The 24150-nt window shown below is 48.5% G+C and overlaps 2 protein-coding genes across 8 annotated transcripts in view; both read left to right on the top strand.

Annotated features, from left to right (window-relative positions):
- Nucleotides 1-6056: 6056 nt before the first annotated feature.
- LOC120897131 (nucleolar protein dao-5) lies at nt 6057-9619 on the top strand. The gene is made up of 5 exons (XM_040301766.1): nt 6057-6714; nt 7350-7527; nt 7719-8471; nt 8543-8816; nt 8902-9619. Exons 2-5 carry the CDS (start codon nt 7489-7491, stop codon nt 9345-9347), a joined length of 1512 nt encoding a protein of 503 aa, XP_040157700.1. The 5' UTR covers nt 6057-6714; nt 7350-7488; the 3' UTR covers nt 9348-9619.
- A 360-nt stretch (nt 9620-9979) lies between these two features.
- The window catches only part of LOC120897128 (multiple C2 and transmembrane domain-containing protein), a 28947-nt gene continuing 14776 nt past the window's right edge, over nt 9980-24150 (top strand). For 3 of the 7 annotated variants that reach the window (XR_005738501.1, XM_040301756.1, XM_040301752.1), the window contains exons 1-3: nt 11285-11519; nt 12562-12726; nt 17514-19131. Coding sequence is in view for 6 of the 7 variants with exons in the window: in XM_040301756.1 (XP_040157690.1) it covers nt 18981-19131 (151 nt within the window). In the remaining variant the exon portion in view is untranslated. Of the gene's footprint in view, nt 10129-11284; nt 11520-11543; nt 12085-12106; nt 12283-12561; nt 12727-17513; nt 19132-24150 lie in introns of those variants that run through there. The other 4 variants (XM_040301753.1, XM_040301757.1, XM_040301754.1 and 1 more) reach the window with 4 other exon arrangements.

Here is a 24150-nt window from a genome sequence, read left to right as displayed (position 1 = left end):
CTACGCTCCAGACACAACCAGCAGCGCGCACCGCACACAGGATGAGAGATGATGGAGCGCATCATGCCCTCCCCAGCCCTCCTTTTCTTATGTGCAAGATCGCGTTTCATCGTCGCCCCGAACCTTGAGGGTGGGGGTGGTGAGTGGAGAAAGAGAGAGAGAGAGAGATCGAGACGATGCGCAAAAACCGGCACACGCGCACTCCAGAGCCAGCCCAAGAATGGACGCTGTACAACCGTCTGTCTGTCTGCGAGAAAGTGTGCTTGTGTGTGTGTGTCTGGTTAAACCCTTTGGCCACTGCAGCATCTCTTTATCTTACACACCGAGCTGTGTCGGTGGTGGTGGCTCGGTGTTGTTTTGCTGTGTGCGTTTGAACCCCGTTCGGTGAGGCAAATTCCTGCCTAAATAAATCATGTTTGTATTGAGTACCGTATGTTGACTTTACGGACTATAATTAGATTATTATAACCCGAGCGCCAATTGTGGCCGTCCGTTGTTCGCCCTTCTTTCGCCCGTTCCTCACGGTCTGCGCCATCCGCCCGCCGTACACTCGGGTCGGGACTTGAGAGTAGCACGATCATCCCCCCTCATTCTTCTCCAGCCAAGAAAACGAAACATTCGAGCCGGGTTAAAGCCAAATAGTGCGAGAGGGGAGCGAGGAAAGGAAATTTATTCGTACGCGGGTGGCGCACGGAGATTCGCGTTGATGGTGGAGTAGGGAAGCAGGCGTTCAGGGAGGTTGGCAGGAATTAAGTACAAACTTCTCGGTCCGTCGAGCCAACGGAGCATTGCGTCCACAAACAGATTGCGGGGCAACTCCGTTTGCAGCAACGCGCGCCGTGTTTGCTACACTGTTCGGAGAGGTTCACTGATCGGTGAACTTTCCGTTCGGTTTTGGAATAATTTACGGTTTCAGTTCGAATCCACCACCACGGAGTTCAGCCGCAGCAGCAGCAACAGCAGCACGTCCGATTCTTTTCACCGATAACTTCACCGGCCTTCCCGGCAGGGCTTGAGATACACCGCTGCGGTGAGGCGCACACTTGAGGAAAACCCCAGGATCCCGGTTTCGCCCTGGTTTTCCAACTCGATGAGCACGACGAGCCACATGTCTCAATCAATAAACCTCGGCCAGAGTAATTACACTCTCTGCATCTATTTCGCTCTATGGATGGAAACCCGTTTTTTCTTCCTTTATGCACCCACGACTTATAACTGTGTGTGTATTAGATTGTGTGTTCAATATTCATCATCAAAGGTCCATCACCTTTTACGTTTGCAAAAAAACCGAAAAAGAAGCCCAAATAAACAATTGACCCCCAGCGGACAGTGTTTCTCGCTTCACCGCCCGTTGAAATCGTTCGATCTATGTAGCACCGACCGAGACAAGCTCCCCTTCCCCCTGGGGCAGCGCTGTTTTTCTCCTCTCCTCCACAATACATTACATTCGATCGGTGACTTTCTCTGTGCATGTTGCAAAGCGCTTTCGTGCCATATTTGCTGTCGATTGCATTTACTTTCCTTTTCCAATTCCGGCACAGAGTGTCCTCTAACCTTCCGCGCCTTCCTCCTTCTTCTTTTCTCGCCGGGTCTGGAGAAATAATGGGAGGGAGAAGAACAAGTCGCGATACCCATCGCCACACTTCTATTGCCATTTTCAATCACAATCGAACTCCTTCCACCGATCCTTTCCTCTGGCACCGGTTTGGCGTTAGACATTTCTCCCACGGTTTTGAGTTTTATTACCGGGCGGGGAGTGGTGTAGATGTATTGTTGGAGTTTGAAGTCAACCCAAGAAGGAGGGTGATGGGGCGATCAACCAAGCTGGGTGCTGAAGTGATTTACTTTTTCTTGCCTTTACACTACACCCCTTATGTATTGTGTGTGTGTGTTTGTTTGAGATTTCGATTCATGCCTGAAAGCAACTGACAGGAGGCGGGAGCGAATTCAAGATTGACGAAAATTGCTCCGAAACCAATCGATTTCCAATCGACTCCTCCTCACATATACAGCCACAAGGCGCGACCGGGTACTTCCCTCTGATGGATATCCACTTCAGATAATGATGCTCCTTCGCCCGGCGGATCACTACTCCTCCACACCAACGCGGCAGAATAGTAGTGTTGTGCTTTATAGAGAGTGTGGTCGGCCACCGGCACACACAAATAAAACAAAGTATGCGCTGGAAGTAACAATTTATCCAGTTTCGGGGGTGAAAAACTCCACTTTTTACGCAGCAGCAACAGAAACAACAGCACCCGACACCGACACTGAGGCTGCCGATGATGATGAGCATCATGATGCTGCTGCTGCTGCCGCTGAAGATGATGGTGATGATGATGAGTTGCTAGTAATTGACCAACAATCACCACATTACGACGGAAGGTTTCGCCGACTGCCATTAAAAAAAAGATGCGCTCCTCCAGCATCCCACCATCTTCTTCACATACACACACGCACACACCTATATACACTTGTTCAAACTGTTTCATCTGCCCTCCTTCACACTCACACGCAATCACAGCACGCACTCGGTTCGTGTTCCTGCAATAGGGGATGGCTGAGGCGTCTCAACCTCTTAAAAGGCGCACAAAAAGCAAGCACTGCTCATGCGCGTTATTCATCCATTTTACAATCATAATCCATCGATCACACAAGCAGAGGTATTGGAAGTAGGAAGTCGGAGCTTGCAGAGCAGAAGAAGCAGCAGAAGAAGATGATGATGGTTATAATGATAGTGTTGGATTCATGCTGTTGGCTTCCTATCTGATTGAGATCTTCCAGCGTCTTCTGCACGCTGATAACAAATCAAAAGCACGCCGCACTTCTGCCACACTCAGCTTAGATTTTCTTGTTTTCCTTCAAAGCACAAACACACACGGGCAGCAAAAATGAAGTTGCTTTCGATTTCTGATGAATAAAAGAGAGTTTGACGTTTGCTGACGCTTGTCTGGATTCACAAGATTTCACTCCGACTTGGACGACTTGGATTCCTTTTTCGAATCTAAGCAACCACGCGTCGCTGCTTTTTTGTTTTCGTTGACAACATGTTGCGTTTGACAGCGGGCCGTCCCTGCTCTGCTCTCCCAGACTCCAGATTTGGGAACCTTTCTGGCGTGCGTAATACGGTGCGCTAAACATAGTTACACACATTCACGCATACGCATACACTTAACATGTCTACACGTGGGGTACCCCCCTCCCCCCTTCTCTCTCAAGGAAAGAGCCGTAAGGCGCGCGCAATAAGCTCAGAGAATGTGCTTTTTTACTTCTGTTTTGCACTCGCGGGCCACGGGCGCAGCAAACTTGCTCTGCGAGAAGGACAACCACCACATCACCACATCGCCACCCCACCGTATCCCCTTGTCCCTTGCCCGCTAACACATTTGCGCGCTTTGCGTTTGGGTGGGAGGTGAAAGGAGGGAAGCTGCATCATGTTGAAAACTGGACACTCGAGGGCAAAAACTGGATATTGTACTGTACGGACGATGAAGTAATGCACAAGACACACAAACACACAGCCGGCCACGCACGCACACAGACACGAGATCGCACCGTAGTAATGTTGCTCATTTCATTAGCAGGCAAATTAAAGCAAAACACTTCTCTCGACACACATATTACGCGCTAGAGCGAGTAACAACGGAGCTTCAGGAGGGGGGGGGGCAGGAGAGAGCGGGGTGCGCACACTAGAGGTCCACGGAGTTGACCGTACAAGGACGGATACGCGAGCGAAGAATAGATCTCCGCCGGGGACTAGAGCACGCGCGCACGGACACACGCAAATGTCATCCATGTGGTTGTTTGCTACAGTTTTCCTTTTGTTTCAATTTCTCCACGGCGCGCAGCAGCAGAACACGGGAACCCGAGAGAGCGCAAACATTCCCGCGAAACCCCGCGAAACGGACCGGGGACCGGAAGCTGTTAGAGATGTTGATTTTTAAAACTCCCATTCGTTCCCGTAGAACGACCTTTTGCCGCGTTCGCTTTTGCCCTGCTGATTCGACCGAAATCGAGCCCAATCGATCGCACGGAGACACTTGACCAAATCAGGTTTCACAAGGCGCAACAGAGGAGGCGCACTCGAAGGCGCACGGGCACAGGGGCGACGACAGTCACCGTGAAACGAACGGGGAGGATAAAACAAACGGAAAAGTAGACAGCAAAAACGGAGGAGTGTGCAAATAGATACAGTGCGGTCGGTTTTTTTAAAGGAAGAGAAGCACAAAAACAACACAAACGACTGAACTGAAACAGCCAAACGACAACCGCGTCTTCGTCTAAAGGGTCAGTAGCACTGGGGTTCCTTGCTTCTTTCGACATCGAACCCTGCCGCCAGGTGATTGCATTAAACACATACAGCAGACAGCCGCGTTAGCAGAACGGGATCAACAGTTGAAAAGGGCTACACAGCCTGACGTCGCCGAAAACGAGAAAGGATCAACTTGTGACTCATCCGCACAGGTTGCCGAACTACGTGGAACTTGGAACGGTCCAAGAGAGCATTGCTACATGCTTTGAAACACCTTTTTTTCTTGGCACCATACAAACTAATTCACACAACCTACCAGAACCAAACGTACCGATTGATTTATTCACATTCACCACCGTTTCGCTAATTCAACGCGATGACTTCAACTGCTGGATGTTTCGAATGTTTTGAACTGAGTTAGCGTTGTGCGTTTACGCAAAAGCCGAACAGCGACCTCCCGGTTCCGATGTTCGCTTCGAGAGGCGAAAGAGAGAACTGAATGTTATGCTGAGAGACATCGTCCGTCTATGCGAAGCGTTTTCTATGCTTGGCAGGGGAGTTCAGACGAGATGAAAAAACGGAGAGTTTTAATGAAAAGAAATGGGATTATGTGAAACAGGATAGGCTTATTCCTGAGTAGGAGCTAGATTTTACACGGAAATTATTATTACTTTAAAATTTACCATTGGTTTATGTAGAAAACAGGCTTTTTTGTCTGCTCTCTCATAATATGCATTGGCCTGACAACCCCTGTAGCAGTCAACATCAACGCACAAAACAAGTAGGGGAGAAATAGAGAGCAAGACATGTGTGTTGAAGGTAGCTGTACACGTGATATTTTGCATTACTAAACATTAAAATGATTTCAATGAAATACAGAGAATTATCCTATAAAACTGTAAATGATATCAATTCATATGCCAATGTAGCAAAATTAAAATAAATGCGTGTATCAATACCCCACGCCATACGATACGTAATGCCTGCCCATGGGCGTTATGCGTTACCGTTAGACGTTAGCATTGCGTTAGCCATTATACGCTATCGTTACTACGTTACATTTAGGAGATGGAAACTACTGGCGCCATCTCTTAGTCAAACTGCACACTAATGCAACGCACAAACGCTTCTTCAAATTTGTTGTTGAATTCAAACGCCACCTTTAAAGCAAAGAGAAAAAGAAAAACAGCTGCACAAATAAAGTGTGTATTTTCAATTCATTGCTAAGTGGAGTGCTCAATCCAAATGCACCATCAAATCAACAACCAACTCTATACCTCTGGGTCATTGAATTCTGACACATTTACCCGCAAACTGTCGTCATCATAACAGAGAGGAATAACATTGCAACTCCTCTGATAATCGTCCCACAAAACGACGCACAACAATTATCGCACAATTCATTAAGTTTCAAGAAATGCAAACATTTTTGGCACTGAGACTCCTTCTTTCTCCGCCGAGCAGTACAGCACACGGTGCGCTTCCGACTGCAGCAGGTTGCGGCGACTGCACTGGCTCCGCGTTATCGATCGCTGAATGCATCCCCACCGCTGGATGCTTTTTATTTACAATCGTTCTCTCTGCCCCTGCCTGGAACGAATCCGCGACCTCCATCATCGTCATCATCATCATCATCATTGCCATACTTTGGTGTTCGTGATCGGTCGTGAAATGTGAGGATGAGCTGTCTCAACTAGGCAGGACGTGGAAGGGGAGAAACGAAGTTTTGCAACGAAGGTTCGTATTTTTGCAAATACCAAAACACAGGGAGCAAGAAGATTGCCTCCATCCCAAGAATCAATCAGTTGCAGTTTGCTTCGCCAATTCAGCGCAGGTGCACAGACTTCGAACCGGCCTTTGGAGGCTCTTGGTTGCGTTCTTTCCCGGACGGCTCCAAGGATCAAAGGGGTTTAGCGCTTCATCGATCTGCAGACCAGTTGATCGTCAATATAAGTGCTAATAGGTTATCGCTTAATACTCGTGAGAAACCAAGAAGAGAAATAGAGAGGGAGCGAGAGAGAATCAATTATCCAACAAGCGCTATCTCTCCTGGCCTGGGAAATGTGACTGGGAAGTATTTGTCACGCTCTGACACTCGATCGCTTGCGTGTATGGTGGTAGTAGATCGACCTAAAATAGTTCCCTATAGTGCCCGTAGTACAGTAGTGGTGTGCATTATCAGCGCCTTCGCTGACCGGTGCATGCCTCTGTGTGTTCTGTTCGGACAGTTCCCCGGTTCCCTTCTCGGCGCACCGGTGTGTATGCGTGAGCGTTTCGTTCTTTTTGTGCGGGTGATCGCTGGTGTTAGTTGCGCGCGCGCGTCGCCCATCCCGTCCGTCCATCATCTGCTCGGTTGCCGTCCGGAGAAAGCAACGCGTTATCATTCCGTGTGCTTCCATCTCAGCAGTCGCTTCCCCGGGGAAGCTGTGAAGCTCTGTGAAGGTGCCGTCCTCTAACCAAAGGTAAGCCACGATCATCGTTCAGGAGAAGAAGCAGCTCAGCCGCTTGCAAGCAGCCCGGTGTTCCGCGCGTTGTGTGTTTGTGCAGACTTTTCTTTTTAATAAACGCCCCGGCAGGCGATAAACTCTGAACTTTCGCTGCCCGCACGCGGTCTTTGATAGTGGCCCGGGAATGCATTTTTCGTCTTGCCGCCGGTGAAGTGATCGGGCATAGAGAGATGGCTTGAAAATCAAAAAACGAAGCAAACCATTTCAAGCGAAGAGAAAAAAAACATCCGCAACCCGCAAAAAGAATGACCCTCGGTAGCGATTAGGTCACTTTTGGCGGTGGATTATTATTTTTTTACAGCCCGGCCAATTTGTAGAACAAAGATTTAGGGAGCCATGCTGCCGCCGCTTCTAGCTGTGCTTCGTTTTGCTGGTGGTAGTGTGCCTTATAGAAGGGCGGGGAAGGCTGTAGTAGTAGTGATGGTGGTGTAGTGGTAGTGGAAGCTTTCATCGGCAACATACTATTAGACACTAGATTACGGCGATGGCGCTCTCTTCCCCGCACACACACGCACACTTCCTCAGACCGCTTGCGACCAACGCTTGGGAGAACTCTAACCTCACTTATCATCACAAATCCTCCACCGCAGATTCGATCGATACGAGCAACGGGCAGCAGCAGCAGCAGCAGCCACCACTCGATTGTACCTTTGGAACTGACCACTGAGTCAGGGTGTGACCAGCAGCCTCAGCAGTAGCAACAACAACAACAAGAACAACCTATCAGCCATGGGAAAGACCGCGGCAATCAGTACAGTCGATGAACAGGTAAGGCGCAGGAACAAGCACACTGGGCAAGGGGTGAAAACACACACACACACACTCCCTCAGCTTCTATTCGTAGTTCCGCCGGTAGACATGTTTTGATGAAACATTCCTGATAACGTTTTCTCGGCGTTTCGCCCCCACCCCTACTCCTTTTGCTCATGCCGGTGTCTATTATTTTGCATGTTCTGTAGGAGATTGCCGAGGCACGCGGCACCACCGTCCCGGACATGCTGTACGATGTGGTGGCCCGTGTAGCGACGACCTCCATTGGCCAGTTTGTGTACAAGCGGGTTGATAATTTGCTGTGGACGATGGAAAAAACGGCCCGCTGGTCGCTACCACAACCCTCCCCGGTTGGCGGTGCTGTGTCGTCAAAGAAATCGTCTCCGGAAGCGGATGAGGACATTGGAAGTAACATTTCGGGACCACCGCTGATACGACCGCTGCCCTGGTTACTCTTCCTTCCGGCACTGATCGTGCTGCGCATGGTGCGTAGTACGCTTTCGCTCGGTGCCCGCTTCATTGGGCGCGGTCCCGTGCTGCCCTCGAGCATGGTGGGCTTTCTGCAGAACAAACGGCGGAAGCTGCGCGCGCTCAAGTACCGCGGACAGCGGCTGCAGCGAATCGCTAAGGTCGAGCAGGAAGCGGACCCCAAACAGGTGACCTGGCTGCAGCGGATCATTCTGCCGCTGAGGATGGTAATCTGCACGCGCCCTTACCGCACGATCGATACAAACTCGGACGTTGCGCACGCCGTCATCTTCCGCAAGGATCGGCCGGCTTCTTCCGCTGGACAGAAGCGCGTGGAATCGAAGAAACGCAACCTCAACCAGCGCGAGGCGGAAAGTGAGGAAGAGGAGTGTAGCGATGAATATTCCTTCGAGGATGCGGGCTGCAAGGAGCTGCTGGATAAGTACGCCAACGAGGAGGATTCAAGCTTCAATGTAAGTGTGATGGTTTTAGGAGATTTTAATGGAAGTTACCTATTCTATTACAATTAAATTCCCTTGAGCAGGTAGACAATGCTTCGTCAAGCAGTTCCGACTGTTCTCTGTCCGATGCTGATCCTTCACCCAAGAAGCCTACCCTGGAGACGTCACTGGAGCAGAAGGAGCAGTCCCAGCCAAAACAAAACGGAGCACACCAACCACCAGCCAAACCCGACACTCTGAAGCGTTCGTCGAGCGAAAACAAGAACGGCGTTGATTCGCAATCCTCCGCCCCGAAGACGTCGTCTGCTCCGAAAACCATCAACGCTGCCAATCGATCCAAATCGGCCGCCGACTTGGGTAAGCTACCACACTACCACCACCACCATCTTGCCAAACGTTACTTTACATTTTTGCATCCCATTTTCCCTTTACTTTGGCACAGAAAACGGCAGCAACACCCAGTCCTCGAACGGTACAACCGGACCGGATGGTAAGAATGGTTCCACCCCGAACACTACCACCACCCCTTCCAAGAGCATCCCGAACCTGTCCAGCTCGCCGGAAAACAATGAGAACAAACCGATCAATCAGAACGGCCCCGGAGGTCCGGCCGCATCCATTGCTGCTGCTGCGTCGCAGATCAAATCACCCTCGCCAACGGTTCTGAAATCATCGACGGCCAAGCAGTCCCCCAACATGGGCGAAGTTCGCAACAACTTCCAGCAGCAAAAACAACCGAGCCAAAAGCAGCTGGCAACGTCGGGATCGGCCGCTAATCAGCAACCATCCCAGCAGGCGGGACAGCAACAACAGCAACAACAACAACAGTACGTTAGTAATGGAGCGAAATCTCGCAACAAAAAGGGACCTACTCAGTCGATTGCTTAGAAGCAAAACAACCGAAGATGATAAAGCTCACTTCCGTACCGTTTGCAGGGACACCCGTACCTGTACGCCTGCTTCCGCTTCCGCTGGTTCGCTAGCTGCGTTATGGTTTTGTAATATGTAATTTGTGTTTGTTTATGTTATGAATACTGTTTAAACTATGGGTCTGTTTTCTTCCTTTTTTGTGCTTTTTTTAAACCGTAGTGTGAATCGCTGGTAGCGATCGTTAATAAATTTTGCCCACGTGCGTCTTGTTTGATGTTCTACACACGTAACCGGGAGTTTCTTTTCCATGTAGCGTCTCATAACACCTCGCAAAAGCTCCTGTACGAGCCACCGCAATAGAAAGTATAGAGAAACCATACACAGGTATTGCACCGGTTAAACACAACAACGGTTGCGATAAGAATAGCTACGACATACGGGAAGGAAGGGGGACAGTTGCTGTCATGTGTTGTTAGCGACAAAGAAACATTTCCCTCGGCGGGGCAGCTGTATGAGTGAGTGACACATCCCCATTGCGCATGAAAACTAGCTCCACCAGCTGCGGAGAGAAACTCATTGCCAACATAGCTCGGGGGTTCGGTGTAGCTTCCCGTGTACCGATGAGTGCACACAGTTCGTTTGACAACTTCAGCGCTACAACATTGTCTCGGGGTGATGGTGCATCCGTTCAGTTGCATGCTAGAGTGCATGTACTGCAGTGCTTTCGGTGAACAGTGAACAACATGTTGGGTGTAATGTTATCACCCGAAGGATACACCATAAGTACCATCCTTACCGTGTCAGTGATAATTGACTGCTTATAGTAGCAGGGAATAACCATTTTCACACCCTTTTTCCATTTGGAGCCTTCTCAAGCCTTCTGACTGACGAGTGTTCCTCGTTCGGTGTTTGTGATGGGTGTTGTGTCTGGTGCTCCCGTTCGCGTGTGTTGTGCTAAACCACTCACTGCGCTTGACGCACCGCCACCGCCACCGTCCTCGTGCTGCTTGCCGTCGGCAATCAACAATTTTATCAATGAAAAATGTGTTTAAGGAGAACTACTACGATAGTAATGCGGCGGAGCTCAAAGAAAGCCACAACAAAGGCTCATTAGGGCCTCGGGTTGCGGTGTTTGATATATACAACATCGTGGATAAATAATTCCATCTTTATTTGTTGTATTTCAAATCCACAACAAAAGATACTCATTTTTAAGTACACAACAGTACACCGCACACCTCATGCACGTACCGGAACATTCTCCGTAGTTTTGTAATCGCTGCAATTATTCGCCAGCGTTGCTCTCATGAGTCGGTTGCACTTGACTGTGCATGCTTTTATGTGCAAGAAGATTGCAGATGCATTCGACACGCCGCAGGGCAATTACTTCAACCGAGAGATAGAAACTCTGCCCTTTTCCACATCTACTGCATATGTGCAAACGCGCCATGTAACTCACCAGTAACGCTAGTAACGGTTGTCGACGCAGCAGCGAGATGAGAAACGCAATGGGGCTTTTTTGCCCGCATAGTTTCGTACCGGAGCTAGTTTGCATGACTTGTTGGCATCCTACCCTTGCCTTCGCTCACCTTATCAACCCTACTTCTTCTCCTCCTCCTCCTGCTGCGAATCAGTGTGCCATTGTGTGAGTGAGTAACGGCGCACGCGTTTCCAACGTGGTCGTTGGAGCTTCGCGAAATTGTTCTCTCTCTCTCTCAGGCTTTGTGGTCTTCTTGCTTCCCCTCTATCTGGTTATTCGGAAGAGCATACCAAAACCAAAACATGGCCCACGACGGAAGCTTTGTGTACGGGAAGGCTTTGTTTATTTTTTTTCCTTCCAATCCTTATGCTGTTGCTCCCGCGCGCCCTCGCCCACCAATGCGTGCGCCGGGAATCGCACACAAGGCGGCTGTCAATCGAGCGGTTCTCCCCTCTCGGGTTCCCAAAACAAAACCCATTCGGAGAGCCGAGAAGTTCTGCGCCAGCCGTGAGATCCCCAAACAGAGAGCGTTCTCCTTCAGTTGAGATCTACACCGGGAACCAGTCGGAACGCGTAAAGTGCGCGTCCGCGGTCGGATCCACACACTCGGAACGGCATCCAAATCAACCCCCGGAGGAGCTGTCAAAAAGCTGTGTTTGTGCGACAGCAAAACCCTGCCGAAAGATCAAATATTCCGCTGGAATTAGGAGGTTTGTTCTGAGTTTCAAGTGCTTCAAGTCCCGGTTTGTTTGCCATTCACCAACAGGCACGCGTATTTGCGTTGAGTCATTGTGCGACGGTCAAAGTGTGCGTTTTTTTTGTTGCTCGGTGAGAATCTTCAAGAAGCAGATTCAAGCCTAGAGGGGCTGGTACGTCTTCAGAATACACCACTCGCAGCCGCACTACCTCTCCCGAGCCGTTTCTTTCTCAACAGTGCCTCAACAGTGAACCACAGCAGCCACACACCGTGGAGTGGGGTTGAGGTTTTTGCTGCTCTTGTTTTGCTGCCCACCCGGCTTGACCCTGTTGGGTCGATGCTAACAATCCCACAATAGCCGCCCCTCGAGTGTACTGTATTGTCGACGAATGCGAAGTCGGTGGTTTGTGGAAAGTTCTGCGGTCAGAGTAGGCGAGTGAGTGATTTTTCTTCTGCAAAACATCCGCTACACCCGTGAAGAAGTTGGGCAGTCGCGTTAGCTCTGTGTGTCTGTGTTTGAGTGTGCAAAAGATGTTCAATAATTCGACGTTTTTGCGAAAGGCCATCTGCAATACTTGGTAAGATCAAACGTCACCAACAACCGTGTAGGCCTACGGAGTGAAAGAAAATTGGTGTCGCTGAAAAAACGGGGAACCCGTGTGTGTAATCAATGGAGCCCTTTTTCGGGGCCCGTAGAAGTCGCACCCCTCAATTAGTCTGCTGTCCGTGTCCGTGCTGTGATGTGAAATAGAGTGAGCGAGAGAGAGAGAGAGAGAGTCCGAGAGCAGGCGTTGTTGTTCGTGAGTGCGTGAGTGATGCTTGCGTGACAACATACCACGCGGTATCCACAGTGCCATCGTTATCGTTCGTCCGAGGGGCGTGTAAGGATCTACGGACGGAGGCCCCACCATTCATTAAAGGAAAGGGCACCCTTTGACCCATTAATTTAGTGCGTGTGTGCGTGCGTTGATATGCCTACCACGGTGGGGCAACCCTTGTCCCTTGTCCTTACGAAAGTAGTGATTTCTTCATAAGTGTGTGCTTTCTTGTTACAGGCTCAGAACAAATCAGTGTCGTCGGTGAGTGAAGTGTGTTATTTGTTGCATTACAAAAGTGAAAATGAGGAATCCAGTGGAGAGGGGATTAATCCGAAATAGTCGGCCGGAGGCTAATCATCTTAAGTGAGCATTAATGTATTCTTCACCAACAATAGTACCAAGGTAAGAAAGTAAACCAATCCTATCGCACAAGTACAAAAGCCCACAGTACAAACGAAATCAGAATTCCGGAACAAAAACACACAGCAAAAAAAGCTCCTCACATATCCTGCGGTGCAAAGGACGTCTTGCTGCACCGTCGTCGTCGTCGCCGTGTTGATGCGAAATTAATTGGAATTCACTGGTCTGCCCACCGGCTCTGGCCGCGGTTCGGTGTCTTCGGTCTCGCGGGAAACCCCAAGCCAAAAACCACCGGAACCACACGAAGAGACTTCCCCGCCACGGGTTCCGCGTTCTGCTTCCGCCCCGGGTGGCTCCCGCTTATTTGCTGTGTAAGGTTGACAAAATAATTACTTTCCCCTCCTCCCAGCCATGGCTCCATGAGCACCCCCCCCCCCTTCTGCAGCACCGCACCGAGTCGGAGGAGAGAGGATGGATCCTTTTCTGGCGCCACCGAGGTGCCAGCTGGTCATAAAATTGCGAAAATAGCAGTGCGCGTGGCGTGCATATTCCCCGAGGGGGCACCACCGTCCGTTACGGAGCGAATGTTTTGGAATATTCAAGCCCCCCCGTGTGTGGCGTCGTGTGTTTGCTGTGGTAGACGTGTAATGCTGTTGAATATCCCACCCCCCCTCTCATTTTTACCTTTTGTGCCCACGAAGGCCCAGCTTTAATGTGTGTTCGTGTCGACAGGTGAATTCATGCGATACACGAGAACGAGAACCAAAGCTTCCAACAGATTCACTTGAGACACGCGCGCACGCTCCAGCAGCGTCCTCTAGTGAGAATGCGTGACTAACGTGCGAATCCCTCGGGGTCTCGAGTCTGGCTTGTCTACGATTGGCATATGGTCCAGTGCGCGCTCATTTAGGGAAAAAAGGTCTTCAAACGCACACATGCACGCACGCAGCCTGACATGCAAACAAAGAAAAAAACTGCCAAACGGCGATCTACCGGCACTCATTTCCTTTCCCTTCTCCGCCACGGATAGCCATGGAAAGCCTCCAAATCGCACACAACCTAAAATGGTCGCATAATTAATCAGCAAAACATTGATTTTTGGTACACCTCCCATCGTTCTCCCCTTGGCGGCGTTTCAAGGACTGGACGATGGGGAAGCTTGTTGTTTTTTTTTTGTGTTCGTTCCTCCCAACTCGTGTCGTTTATACACGATGGTTGATCGTTCTGGAGCGGAGCGCGGCTGCTTGTTTTCGTGTCCCCACCTCGCCCCGCCTCTGTTCACATTGCATACGACCAGTGGAAGAGCCACAAATCGCATGTTGGACGCCGTTTATGCTGCCCGTGGCTCGTGTTGTGAATTTTTCCATACGATTTTATTTTCGTGTTTTCTTCTTCTCGGGTTTGTACACCATAATTATCTTTCCGGCACCACAGCACCACCCAACACAAGATTTCGATTTTTATGTTTCATGTTTTTGTTCCCTCGTTTTTTGGCTCGACTCGGCTGCAAAAATCGAGAGCGACAATGAGTTTTTCGACAACCATATTCAGCACGGCACAACCAGCAGACGCTTTTATTTTTGGCCGTTTGATTGTGTACCAGTGTACCAGGAAAGCAATGATTAGCAATTGGATTCAAATTGCAATTAACGCCTATTACGGGGAATGATTATCGATAGTATGGAAATTGTCTTGAAAGCGAACGGAGACAAGAGAATGGAATAGGGGAGAAAGTTTTCTTATAAATCACTTTACATCGAAATGTCACGTACCAGATGCTAATGCTGCACAGTGCGGACATGGGTACTTCTCTTGCCCCCTTTGCAAACCCTTCTCAATGGCTCTGATTCAATCAATTCACGACAACGCATAAATGATCTTTTGCCCCCATTCTATTGCACACTCTCAGGAAATGGTTCTTTTTAATCACTTTGAACCTCTTCACAAACCATTCTCTGTCGCAGTCGCTTCTTGGAATCGATCCATCGTTAGAGTCCCATCGTTGTCACACTTAACTAACGAGCATCACGTATCACACACAGCCCTAACCACACCACGGAGAGACCGCATAACGCGCGAACATTTTTCTTTTTCACTCCGCATACACTACCGCCGCATGTTCGCGTCGGTTTGCGTTTTACATGTGTGTACTCACCGATAATGCTTCATTTCACACAACTAGTGCCACCTGCCAAGCAAGGCGGAAGAAGCATCAGCAAACGGCGGGAGCAAGCAGACGTACGTGAAGCGATTCTTTGATTGGGCCAGCATTTGCTTTAATATGCATTTAATCCCATCGCTCGGTTTCATTTCATCGGCTTCACAAAACGATATCGATGTTCATGATAATGATGATGCTGACGACGATGGACGAGATGTGCGACAATGATGCTGATGATGAAATATCATCCGTCTCAGTGTGATCCGATCTGAGGGCCGAGAGAAAGCGGCTCCCCGTTGCTTCGGCCGGATAAACACACATCCTTTCCTGATGCTCTCGTTGTTACTAACTCGATTTATGATTCGATTTGTTGGAACGAGGCACTTTCCCATCCCAATGGCACTGTGTTGGGAAGGTTCTGTATCGTTTCACTCACGATCTACGTCCTTGCACAGGCCTCGTCCTGTAGGGCTTTCATCGCGTGAGACGCAAGAGCGGAGGGAAATAGACAGAACGGCGGCGGTTCGCTTGCCATTTGGACCATTTACAGGATTTGATCTTTTTATCTCTTTTAAATGTGCTTTTCTCATTTATTTTCCCTTCGTTGGTAGCACTGCTCGGTGGAAATATTGAAGTGGACAATAGCTGTTGATGATCCGGCTCGCGCCGTGCAGCACAAATCGCGATTAATGTCAACCGATTTGTTGCCATTTTGGGGGAGCAAATTCAAACGCCCCATGTCTCGGTGTGTCTCTGTGTCGAGAGAGGTTTAGTGTGGGTGTACTGCGAGGGGTGCACACTGGTGGAAAAGTACCAACACCGACAACAGGGCCAGCCATAGAACGTTAAGTTTTCAATTTACAATTCAAATTACCGCCCGAGCAGCAGCAGTCGTAGCAACGAAAGTAAACGCGCTTCTAGCGCAGGCAATAAGTACTCGTGAAGCAAATAAAACGAACAACAATCATGCTGCTGCTAGACTCTGGCACGAATCTGTTTCGTCCTTACGGTTGTCGCCGCCATGTCCCCGGGCTATTTTTCACTGCTAGAGCGGATGGTACGCGCACTAGAGGCTAGAGTGTCTATGTTCGGTCGTCTGACGGTGGGTTCGCTTGACTGCGAGATGTCACCGAGAGTTACTCGCTCTCACCGTACCGTCTGGTCGTCTCGCATGTACTTCATTGGCTTGCTCACCACTGCAGAGACACGTGGTCCGCAGTCTACGAGAGTGGTGTTCGGTTAAATGTCGTCTAAAAATTAAATTCGTTCTTTTATTCCATTTCTAGCCGACGAAGATGATGATGATGACGTCGTCGTCGCCGTCCCTACCGCCGCTTTTCCTGTACAATACATAGAGAACGAACCCAATAATGACTGGCCTGCTGCCAACCAGAAACAATTGCTGCTGCATTGTCCGCCTTTTTTTACGACAGCAGTTTGCTCTATGTCGGTGTGTTTGCTTTCCGTTGATCGATTATATTCCCCTTGGGATGGGGGGAGGGAGGGATAAACGAAAAAGGAAAGTGAAGTCAGTCCCACCAGCAGCAGCCGACGGACTCTCGCGCCACCCGCAAAAGGTTCTCCCGCCGGGTGGGACGATTTTATTTCCTTTGGTCGTTTCCATCGCGAAACGAAACAGGTGTTAGACCCGAGCTGTGGTCATGTGGTCCCGTCTGACGTGCTAAAACTAAAACCCATTCCAATAAAGTTCAACGGACAGCCGGGCGAGCAATGAATTTTAAGGGCAAGTGTGCCCTTTTTTCTTTTGGCAAGCGGAATAGAATGCGATCGTAAAATGTTTATTTGCTACAAACTACGATGTGTGGGACAGTTTCCCGTTTTCTCAAAACGACTTGTGAGTCGCTGTAAAGATCGTATTTTATTATTGATTTTTGTGAGATCCCCCGACCAGAGAATTAATTGTATGTGAAAGTGTTCAAATACTTTTCACAATTCTTTGTGTAAACAAGCATTATCACCCGTTGCACAAATGACAAGTCATACAACGTTATCGCAGGAACATTTATCGTAATTCAATTCCACATCGTACTACACAACGATTGTACTTTGTGCAGGCCGCCAGTGTCAAATTATGCCTGACAGGAGGCAGCAGTACGGCACGTCATTCTTTCACCTCGTTCATACAATTTCAACGCTACCACACAATGGTACACTGCTAACAGAAGTATAATAAATTGGTGCATGCAACACGAATGGGTTTGGGGACCAACGAGGAGAGGCATAGCTAATAAAAAAACGAACCAGTTGCAAATCAACAAACTCCACCAGTACCGCCCGTATGTTTACCGACCCCGTAATCGTTTCGCTGGTGGATGTTTTTCGGTTGGTTGAGCCTGACAAATATGTTTCACCTTTGGTAGCTGGGGGTCGGGGTGTAGCTGCGGGTTGAAAAATGGTGTCAATAAACCAAATTTGCAACTGGTTACACACTTCAACCTACGAAAACTCGGCACGAGTTCCATTTTTTTTGCACGAGCTCCAATGTTCCGACAGTTTCTATTATTAACCCTTGGATGAATTTCGAGTAATTGATTTCATTTGGTATATTACTGTTTTTTGCTTATGGTAGGTTGCTTCTTTTTTGTGCGAACACAATTTTAGAAAGTATTCTTACAGCGCTTTTTTCTTTGTTTCTTTTCTTTTCCAGGGAAAAAGCTTCAACACCATCGTCAAACATTCACCCTGCCATGCTTCACAGTTGACAACTTCAATCAATTTGCAGCACGGTAAGGATAACATCCAAAAAGCGTAAAGAAAAGCACCCGGCATGCCTGTGAACTCTCGCGCCGCGAAAATGAAAAACGACGAATAAAACACGAAACAAAATACCAAACCAAATAACTAGTAGAAGCACAGAGGAAAAAGCTTCCTCCCACGGAAGTGGAACAAAACACTTCCGCATTGTCCTCCGGTTTGGAAAACTTCACCCACCGACGAGCCTCGAACAAAGAGACAGAGAGAGAGGAGAGAGGAAAGAATTTGCAATCAGCCCGAAAGGAAAAAGCAGACGTGCAACACCTTTTTTGCCGCGGGAAAGGACTGAGCCCATCATCATCATCGTCATCGAACACGGAAGCATTCAGGCACAAGCACAGGTTGGAATCCATCTCCCAGACACTGGAGTTGCGAAGAAAAATGTGTCTTCCCGTAACGAGCACCTGCTTCTCCTCCTTTTCATCTGCTGCAAATCGGCCCGTCACCGGGTTTGGCCTGCTTTCCACTACACTGCCGCCCACGAACGGTGTGACACGCTCACGATCCGTGCAACAGTGCCAGCCCAACCAGTCGCTTTTCAGTTAGTCTTCGCGATGGTTTTGGACGCGCTCATCGATTCCTTCTTCCCTTCGGTCTGCTGTCCCTTCTAACGTGCGCTACTGCCACTCCGGAAAGGCGTGAAGCACATCCAGAAAGCAAGCTTCTTCACTCACTTAAGGATAAACCGGGACAGTGAAGGTGTGGGGTGAATTATTTCGATCCCTGGTGGCTCGTTTTTTCCCGTTTCCGTTTTCCGCCAACCCTACACAACGCAACGGAAGCGACCGACAAATGACACTAAAATGAAAACGATGCGTACAGAATGAAGTGTGTCCGTGTGCTGTGGGTGAGGGGCAGCGAATAAGTAGGTGAACATCGTAAAACAAAACAAAACACAGGACTCCAAAGCGACGAGTCCGGAGTTTTTAGCTTTAACGCGATGAACCAAAGCCTCGGCTCGATGGCCTGATAAATGTCGTACGAACAGCCGTTGTCACCCACTCCTACTACTCGCGTGTGCTTGTGTATGTGATTCGTTTCATTTTAGTGTGTGTGTCTGTGTGTGTTCTTTCGAAGAAAAGGGAACGGAACAACCCTTAAGTGACTGCGAGAACGAATCTCTGCGCCTTACACCAATGCAAACAGTGGCTGCCGTATCAAAAGCACGCAAAAGCACGCGACTATCGTGGCTCACGTGGCGCAGGACGCAGGACAGCTGGAACACAGTAGGCAAACAACAGGCGTGTTGAGTGTTAACGGCAAAAAAATCCATTCAAAAGATAACAGCGCACCCGCCAACATCTTATCACCAGCGCTTCGACAGCTTCGTTTCAGCCAGGGGAAAAAAAGAAACACTAATATGGCGTCAACAGCTTGTTCTACGGCGGTCACACCAGGCGGCGGAAGTAGTAGCCTCGGCGGTGGTGGAGGCGGAGGCAGTGCAGGAGGAGGAGGAGTAGGAATCGCAAGCATCAGCACTGGAGGAGGGGGCAGCAGCAGCAGTGGAGGCAGTAAGTACCGTCCTCATAGTGGCTCTCTTTGATGTTTGCGCTAGTTTGCTTCCTGTGCCATGCTGTGTGAGTGTGTGTCCCTGCTAGACGCTAGACGTGGTTTGTGTCTTCGCTAGGGTAAAAATACTTTCACCCGACTTGACCCGACTGACTCACCACAATCAGTGTGCGCGCGTGCTACACACCCCTATGCCACGCTATTTGGCTGCCAACGCCACCACCAAGCGCACACTTGGTTGGTCACCGCCTGAAGGCACTAAATTGATAATTAATATTTCACGAATGTTGAATGACTCCGGGCCCTTCAGTGCTCCAAACATGGTGCTTTCGCTTTGGGCAACACGAGGGCACGGTACACTTCCCATCACCCTTCATTCTACCGATAACATCCATGCCGATCCCCGCGGGAAGAGGAAGGGGAAGCATTTCATGGGAAGGATAAATATAGGTTGTACACAACATGCTGTCGAACCAACGCAGACTCTGGTGACTTGATAGGCGACACTTGATCCAAGAAATAACACCACGTGCCGTTTGATCTACACGAGACCCCGGGTTTCCCAGAATGGCCAGCTTTAAGCAGCAATTAATTCTGAAATGAAAACAGCAACCCCTAGGTCGTCCTGGTGCTGGTTGTGGTTGTGCGGAAAATTGCCTACCCAGTGTAAGGTCATTAAATCGCGCAGACAGTTCACCTGCATATCGAATGATTGGTGTTTGTCTTATCAGCTTTGTTTGACGGTTAGTGAGATAGTGTTAGATACGGCCATGTGCTTCAAGATTTCTTTTTAGCGAGCTGCAGGTGTTTGACATGTTTCCACAAATATGGTAAAATACCATCAACGACACAATTAACGACACGAAAAACCATAGCTAGTGTTAACTAGAACATGTAACCCAAATGGTACATACACCTAGAAAATAGCTACCCTTACAGGGTTTCCCACGATTTATTGGTTGGTTCCCATCAATTTTTGGTGGGTTCCCATATTTTTTTTGTGCGTTCCCACGATTTTTTGGTCGTTCCTTAGAATTTTTTGGTCCAATTGTATTGATATCCAATCGGAAAATACCAATAAATTATGGGAACGAACCAAAAATCTATGGGATACGACCAAAAAATCGTGGGAACGCACTAAAAAATCATGGGAACTGACCAATAAATCGTGGGAAACCCTGTATCTTGATCCAGATAGTAGGATAAAATATCTGTTGGCTTTAACCCAGAAAAGCAAATGAGAATCTAGTGGAGACTCTCATTTTTATAACACTACTGGGAGCTAAACTAAGCAGTATCAGACACTCTCCAAGTCGCACTTTCGTCCTTCCTTTCGACCATTCTCATTCAGTACACTGACGAGGTTAAAATTGCATAGAAGCCCTACGTGCAACTAAAGCAACCACAACCACACACAGTCTCTGGAATATAAACCTAAGGGAATAATTATTCTCAATTATTTTACACTTTTATCAGACTAAATGCGAACATTATAATGTGTGTGTGTGGGTCCTGCTTGCCTGGAAGCTAACAAATCGCCCTTTTCTGCCGTACAACACATCTGCTCTTTTAGTGCTCTGTGGTAGCAAACAATGCGGGCATAATTAAACAGCATTCGATGCAACACGTCCTCGAATTGAGTAGTTAGAATCCCCGTTCTAATGACTCCGTGCAGGAGGAGGGAGGGTGGGAAATAGTGGTTCTGTTCCTGAGAAGGCGTAAGCTGTAGTGTGGGTACAATTACCACAAGCTGATTAGGAAAAGTCGATCCAACGGAATCGATGGAACCGGTGTGTGCTGAATAATAGATTAGTAATAAGCTTACGGAACGGGAATGACGGGTCCCCCAGCAGTTTGAGGACGGATTTCAATCGAACCAGCTTTGCACAACCCATGCATGTCTACCACCACTACTGTGGTTGCCTCGCCATAATGAATGGATTGGTGGATTGATCTCACCCGGGCAAAGTGTTAACAGGTGTTCGATTATGACAACTTTAAATTACTCATTTAATGAAGTCTCGTGGTTGGTAGGAATGCAACATCATCTGGTGTTTTGAGCACATTTGAGATTGTACCAAGATCACTTAATAAATTGCCCTTTAAAACATTTCATTTTAAACTTTTGTACAACAACTGTTACTGCAATACTGCCTTTTTCTCTATTGACTTTTCGCACAGAGAAGCCACCGACTCCGCCGACTCTCATTTATAATTCGACAGTCTAATCGCAAATTCGGCATCATCCGTGTCCAGGTCACACACATGAGATCATAAATTATTCAACATTTTATGACACCCCTAGTACGCCGGCGGTGTTGTGGGTGGCTCTTGCGGTACCGACACTGTATAGCGAGGGCGTTTTAATGTGTCAGTGTGTCTGCCTGCCTTTACAGAACGTGGACTTTGGTCGCGTGCGTACGTGTCGTGTGATAGTCGTCCGGGACGAACGCTCCCAGGGATCTGCATGGAGTTTGCAGGATGTTTTTCGAAACATTGCATTCTGGAGCTACCCTCCAAGGGTATTTCACACTACTGCTTCTTTGTGATGAAAACTGCCGGTACCGAATAATAAGCGAATGAAACTAAACGCCAAACGCAACAACCGCTCAGGGAATGAGAAGTAGTGCACCAACTTCGGCATAAACCTTCTAGGTCGCGTTGTACGATCCAGATGATTGCAAAAGACGACATGTCATGTTAGTAAAGGGTTTTTTTTTTTGCTTCAAAAAAGTGATCCTTTGACACTGACATCCACTAGCGCTGTAACCGAATCACCCATCTACTGCGAAATTGACCCGTCCTTGGTATCATCTTCTCTTGATGACAAAGTTACACACTGTCGTCGGTATTGTAGCGAGTCACTGCCGAACAAAAACTCGCTTCAAGCGCACCCAAGATTTAGCCGGTTTGCCAGCAGATGCATAATTTATTGGACCCCACACACGAAAATCCCGGATTCGGTTCGGCTGCCGCGCTCAGGTTGCTTTACCACCGCCGACCGGCCGCCCCTCGGGAGACTGACACGAAAGCATTGGTTTGCAATTTGCCTTTCGGTCGTCGTTTGGGGAAGCATCCCAGATGATTCTACTCTCGTTTCCCCTCGTTTTCTGGCGACCGAATAATGGGAAACCACGCCAGCATACAACGTCATAAGACACCATCGTCGATATATCATCGGCCACACGGTGCTGTCTCGGGGGGAGTATCTACATGGAAATGACTTTTCCGTTTTGGGTTTTTGGTACCAGAAACCGAGGTGTAACACACATGGGAAGAGAGCACACCTTTTTCAGGGTCGCAGATAGTGCAGATTGAAAATCTAATTCAATTTGAGTAACGTTTGAGGCCGATCGATGCCATGCGCTCCCCAATTGACAGTTTCGATGTTCTTCAATTTTTGAGGAAAGCATCGGTTTTGGGGTGAATAAGGGTTGATACGTCCCTGATGTTTGCAACTAATTGTAAGAACATGAAACACCAAGAGCATCACAAACGCAGGGGATGGGTGATGGCTTGTGCAATAAAACATTATTGCAGTTGGCGCCACATTTACCAGTTCGATTGCAGCCAATTATTTGTCCCCGCCGATCGATATGCTAACGATGTGCTGTGTTACTGAATTTGTCAAGCTGTTGCCAACGTACCCTTCTTTATTGAATGCGACCGAATTTGTGTCGATTGTCACAATCAAGACCCAACGTAAAGGTTTCCTTCGTCACACGTCACATCCCCCTGACCTCTCCCCTCCCATCGTTCGTACATAAACACTTCAACAACCCATCAACCAACCAAGCATGATGCAACGAGAGAGCTGGCGGAGGGTTCTCAGGAACAGCGACAGCGACTGTTTATAATAAAAGCATTGGACAGTGGAAAAGGACATCCGCGAGGACGTGAGGATGTCATCATTTCGGCTTCGATGGGAAGAAATCTTATTCCCACTTGAGCTTTTCACAACGAAACTATCGAGGACGGTGGAGTGGCGGATGTCGGCGTTCCCCGCTTGCATGGGCATATTGAAATTCTGTTTCGAAACTACTATTCTACACTACTGACGATGAGAGACGATGCTGTTTGTCAGCTGAAAGTGTGTGCTTCGAATGGGTCAAGGTTAAGTGTGTTGTGTATTTGGTTCATTCGAACTGGTATGTTCTTCAAAACTCCATCCAGCTTTGTGCAACTGCCACATTGGTCACATACATCTGTAAAATGTATTATGGCCAAAGTGCATTGAAAGTAGCATATCATTGTAATGGTCTTCTCTTCATACAAAAGTCCAACATGAAGCTTGAAACAAAAATGTGTTTCTAATCATTTATTCATTCATCTGCTTATTTATGTTTCATGCTGTTTACATTCATCCTCATCGCTTATGGGCGGAATGTTTTAATCATATCAAGCTGTGGTACCATCTGTACGCAAACATGTTTCGCGGTTTATCCAGCGCATCTTCCTGTACACGTTGGCGCTGTAATCTTCTAATCATGTTTTCCCAAATTTGCATACGAGATTTGCTCTGTTTTCGGTCTCTCTCTTTTCTGTCCCATATTCGCTCCCAAAACGGAACACGTAAACATTAACCTACAAACACACACACATATGTATTGCCGTTAGTCTATCAGCTGAGCGGAGAACCGAGCACGATGCACCTCAACAAACACGAAACGCCGGTTTCGCTACACCAGCGCCAGTTGGAGCATGAGCGGAAAATCCGGAAAGCGCGCCATTCGCTCCCCACGACAAGCTTGGCTGCTGGTGTTGCCGTTGCTGCTACCGGAAACATTCTTCCATTCAGCGTGCCAGTGTTGTACCGATTGTGCCGTTCGGTTCAGTTTTTCTTCGACCGCTGAGCAGTGCAGACGGGAGTGCGCGTTGGCATCCGGTGTACCCACAGTCCCGGTGATGTTCTGTCTCCGGGTTCTTGGGCTTTGGGGTTCTATGGTGTTGTGAATGTGGTACCTGTGACAACACAAATTAAGTGGGTGTGTTGTGTGTGTGGGTGGGAATGCTGTGAAATG

This window comes from Anopheles arabiensis, chromosome 2, assembly GCF_016920715.1.
Source record: "Anopheles arabiensis isolate DONGOLA chromosome 2, AaraD3, whole genome shotgun sequence".
Lineage (NCBI taxonomy): Eukaryota > Metazoa > Arthropoda > Insecta > Diptera > Culicidae > Anopheles > Anopheles arabiensis.
The sequence above is the reverse complement of the archived record's forward strand: the minus strand, read 5'-3'. Positions and strand labels throughout refer to the sequence as shown.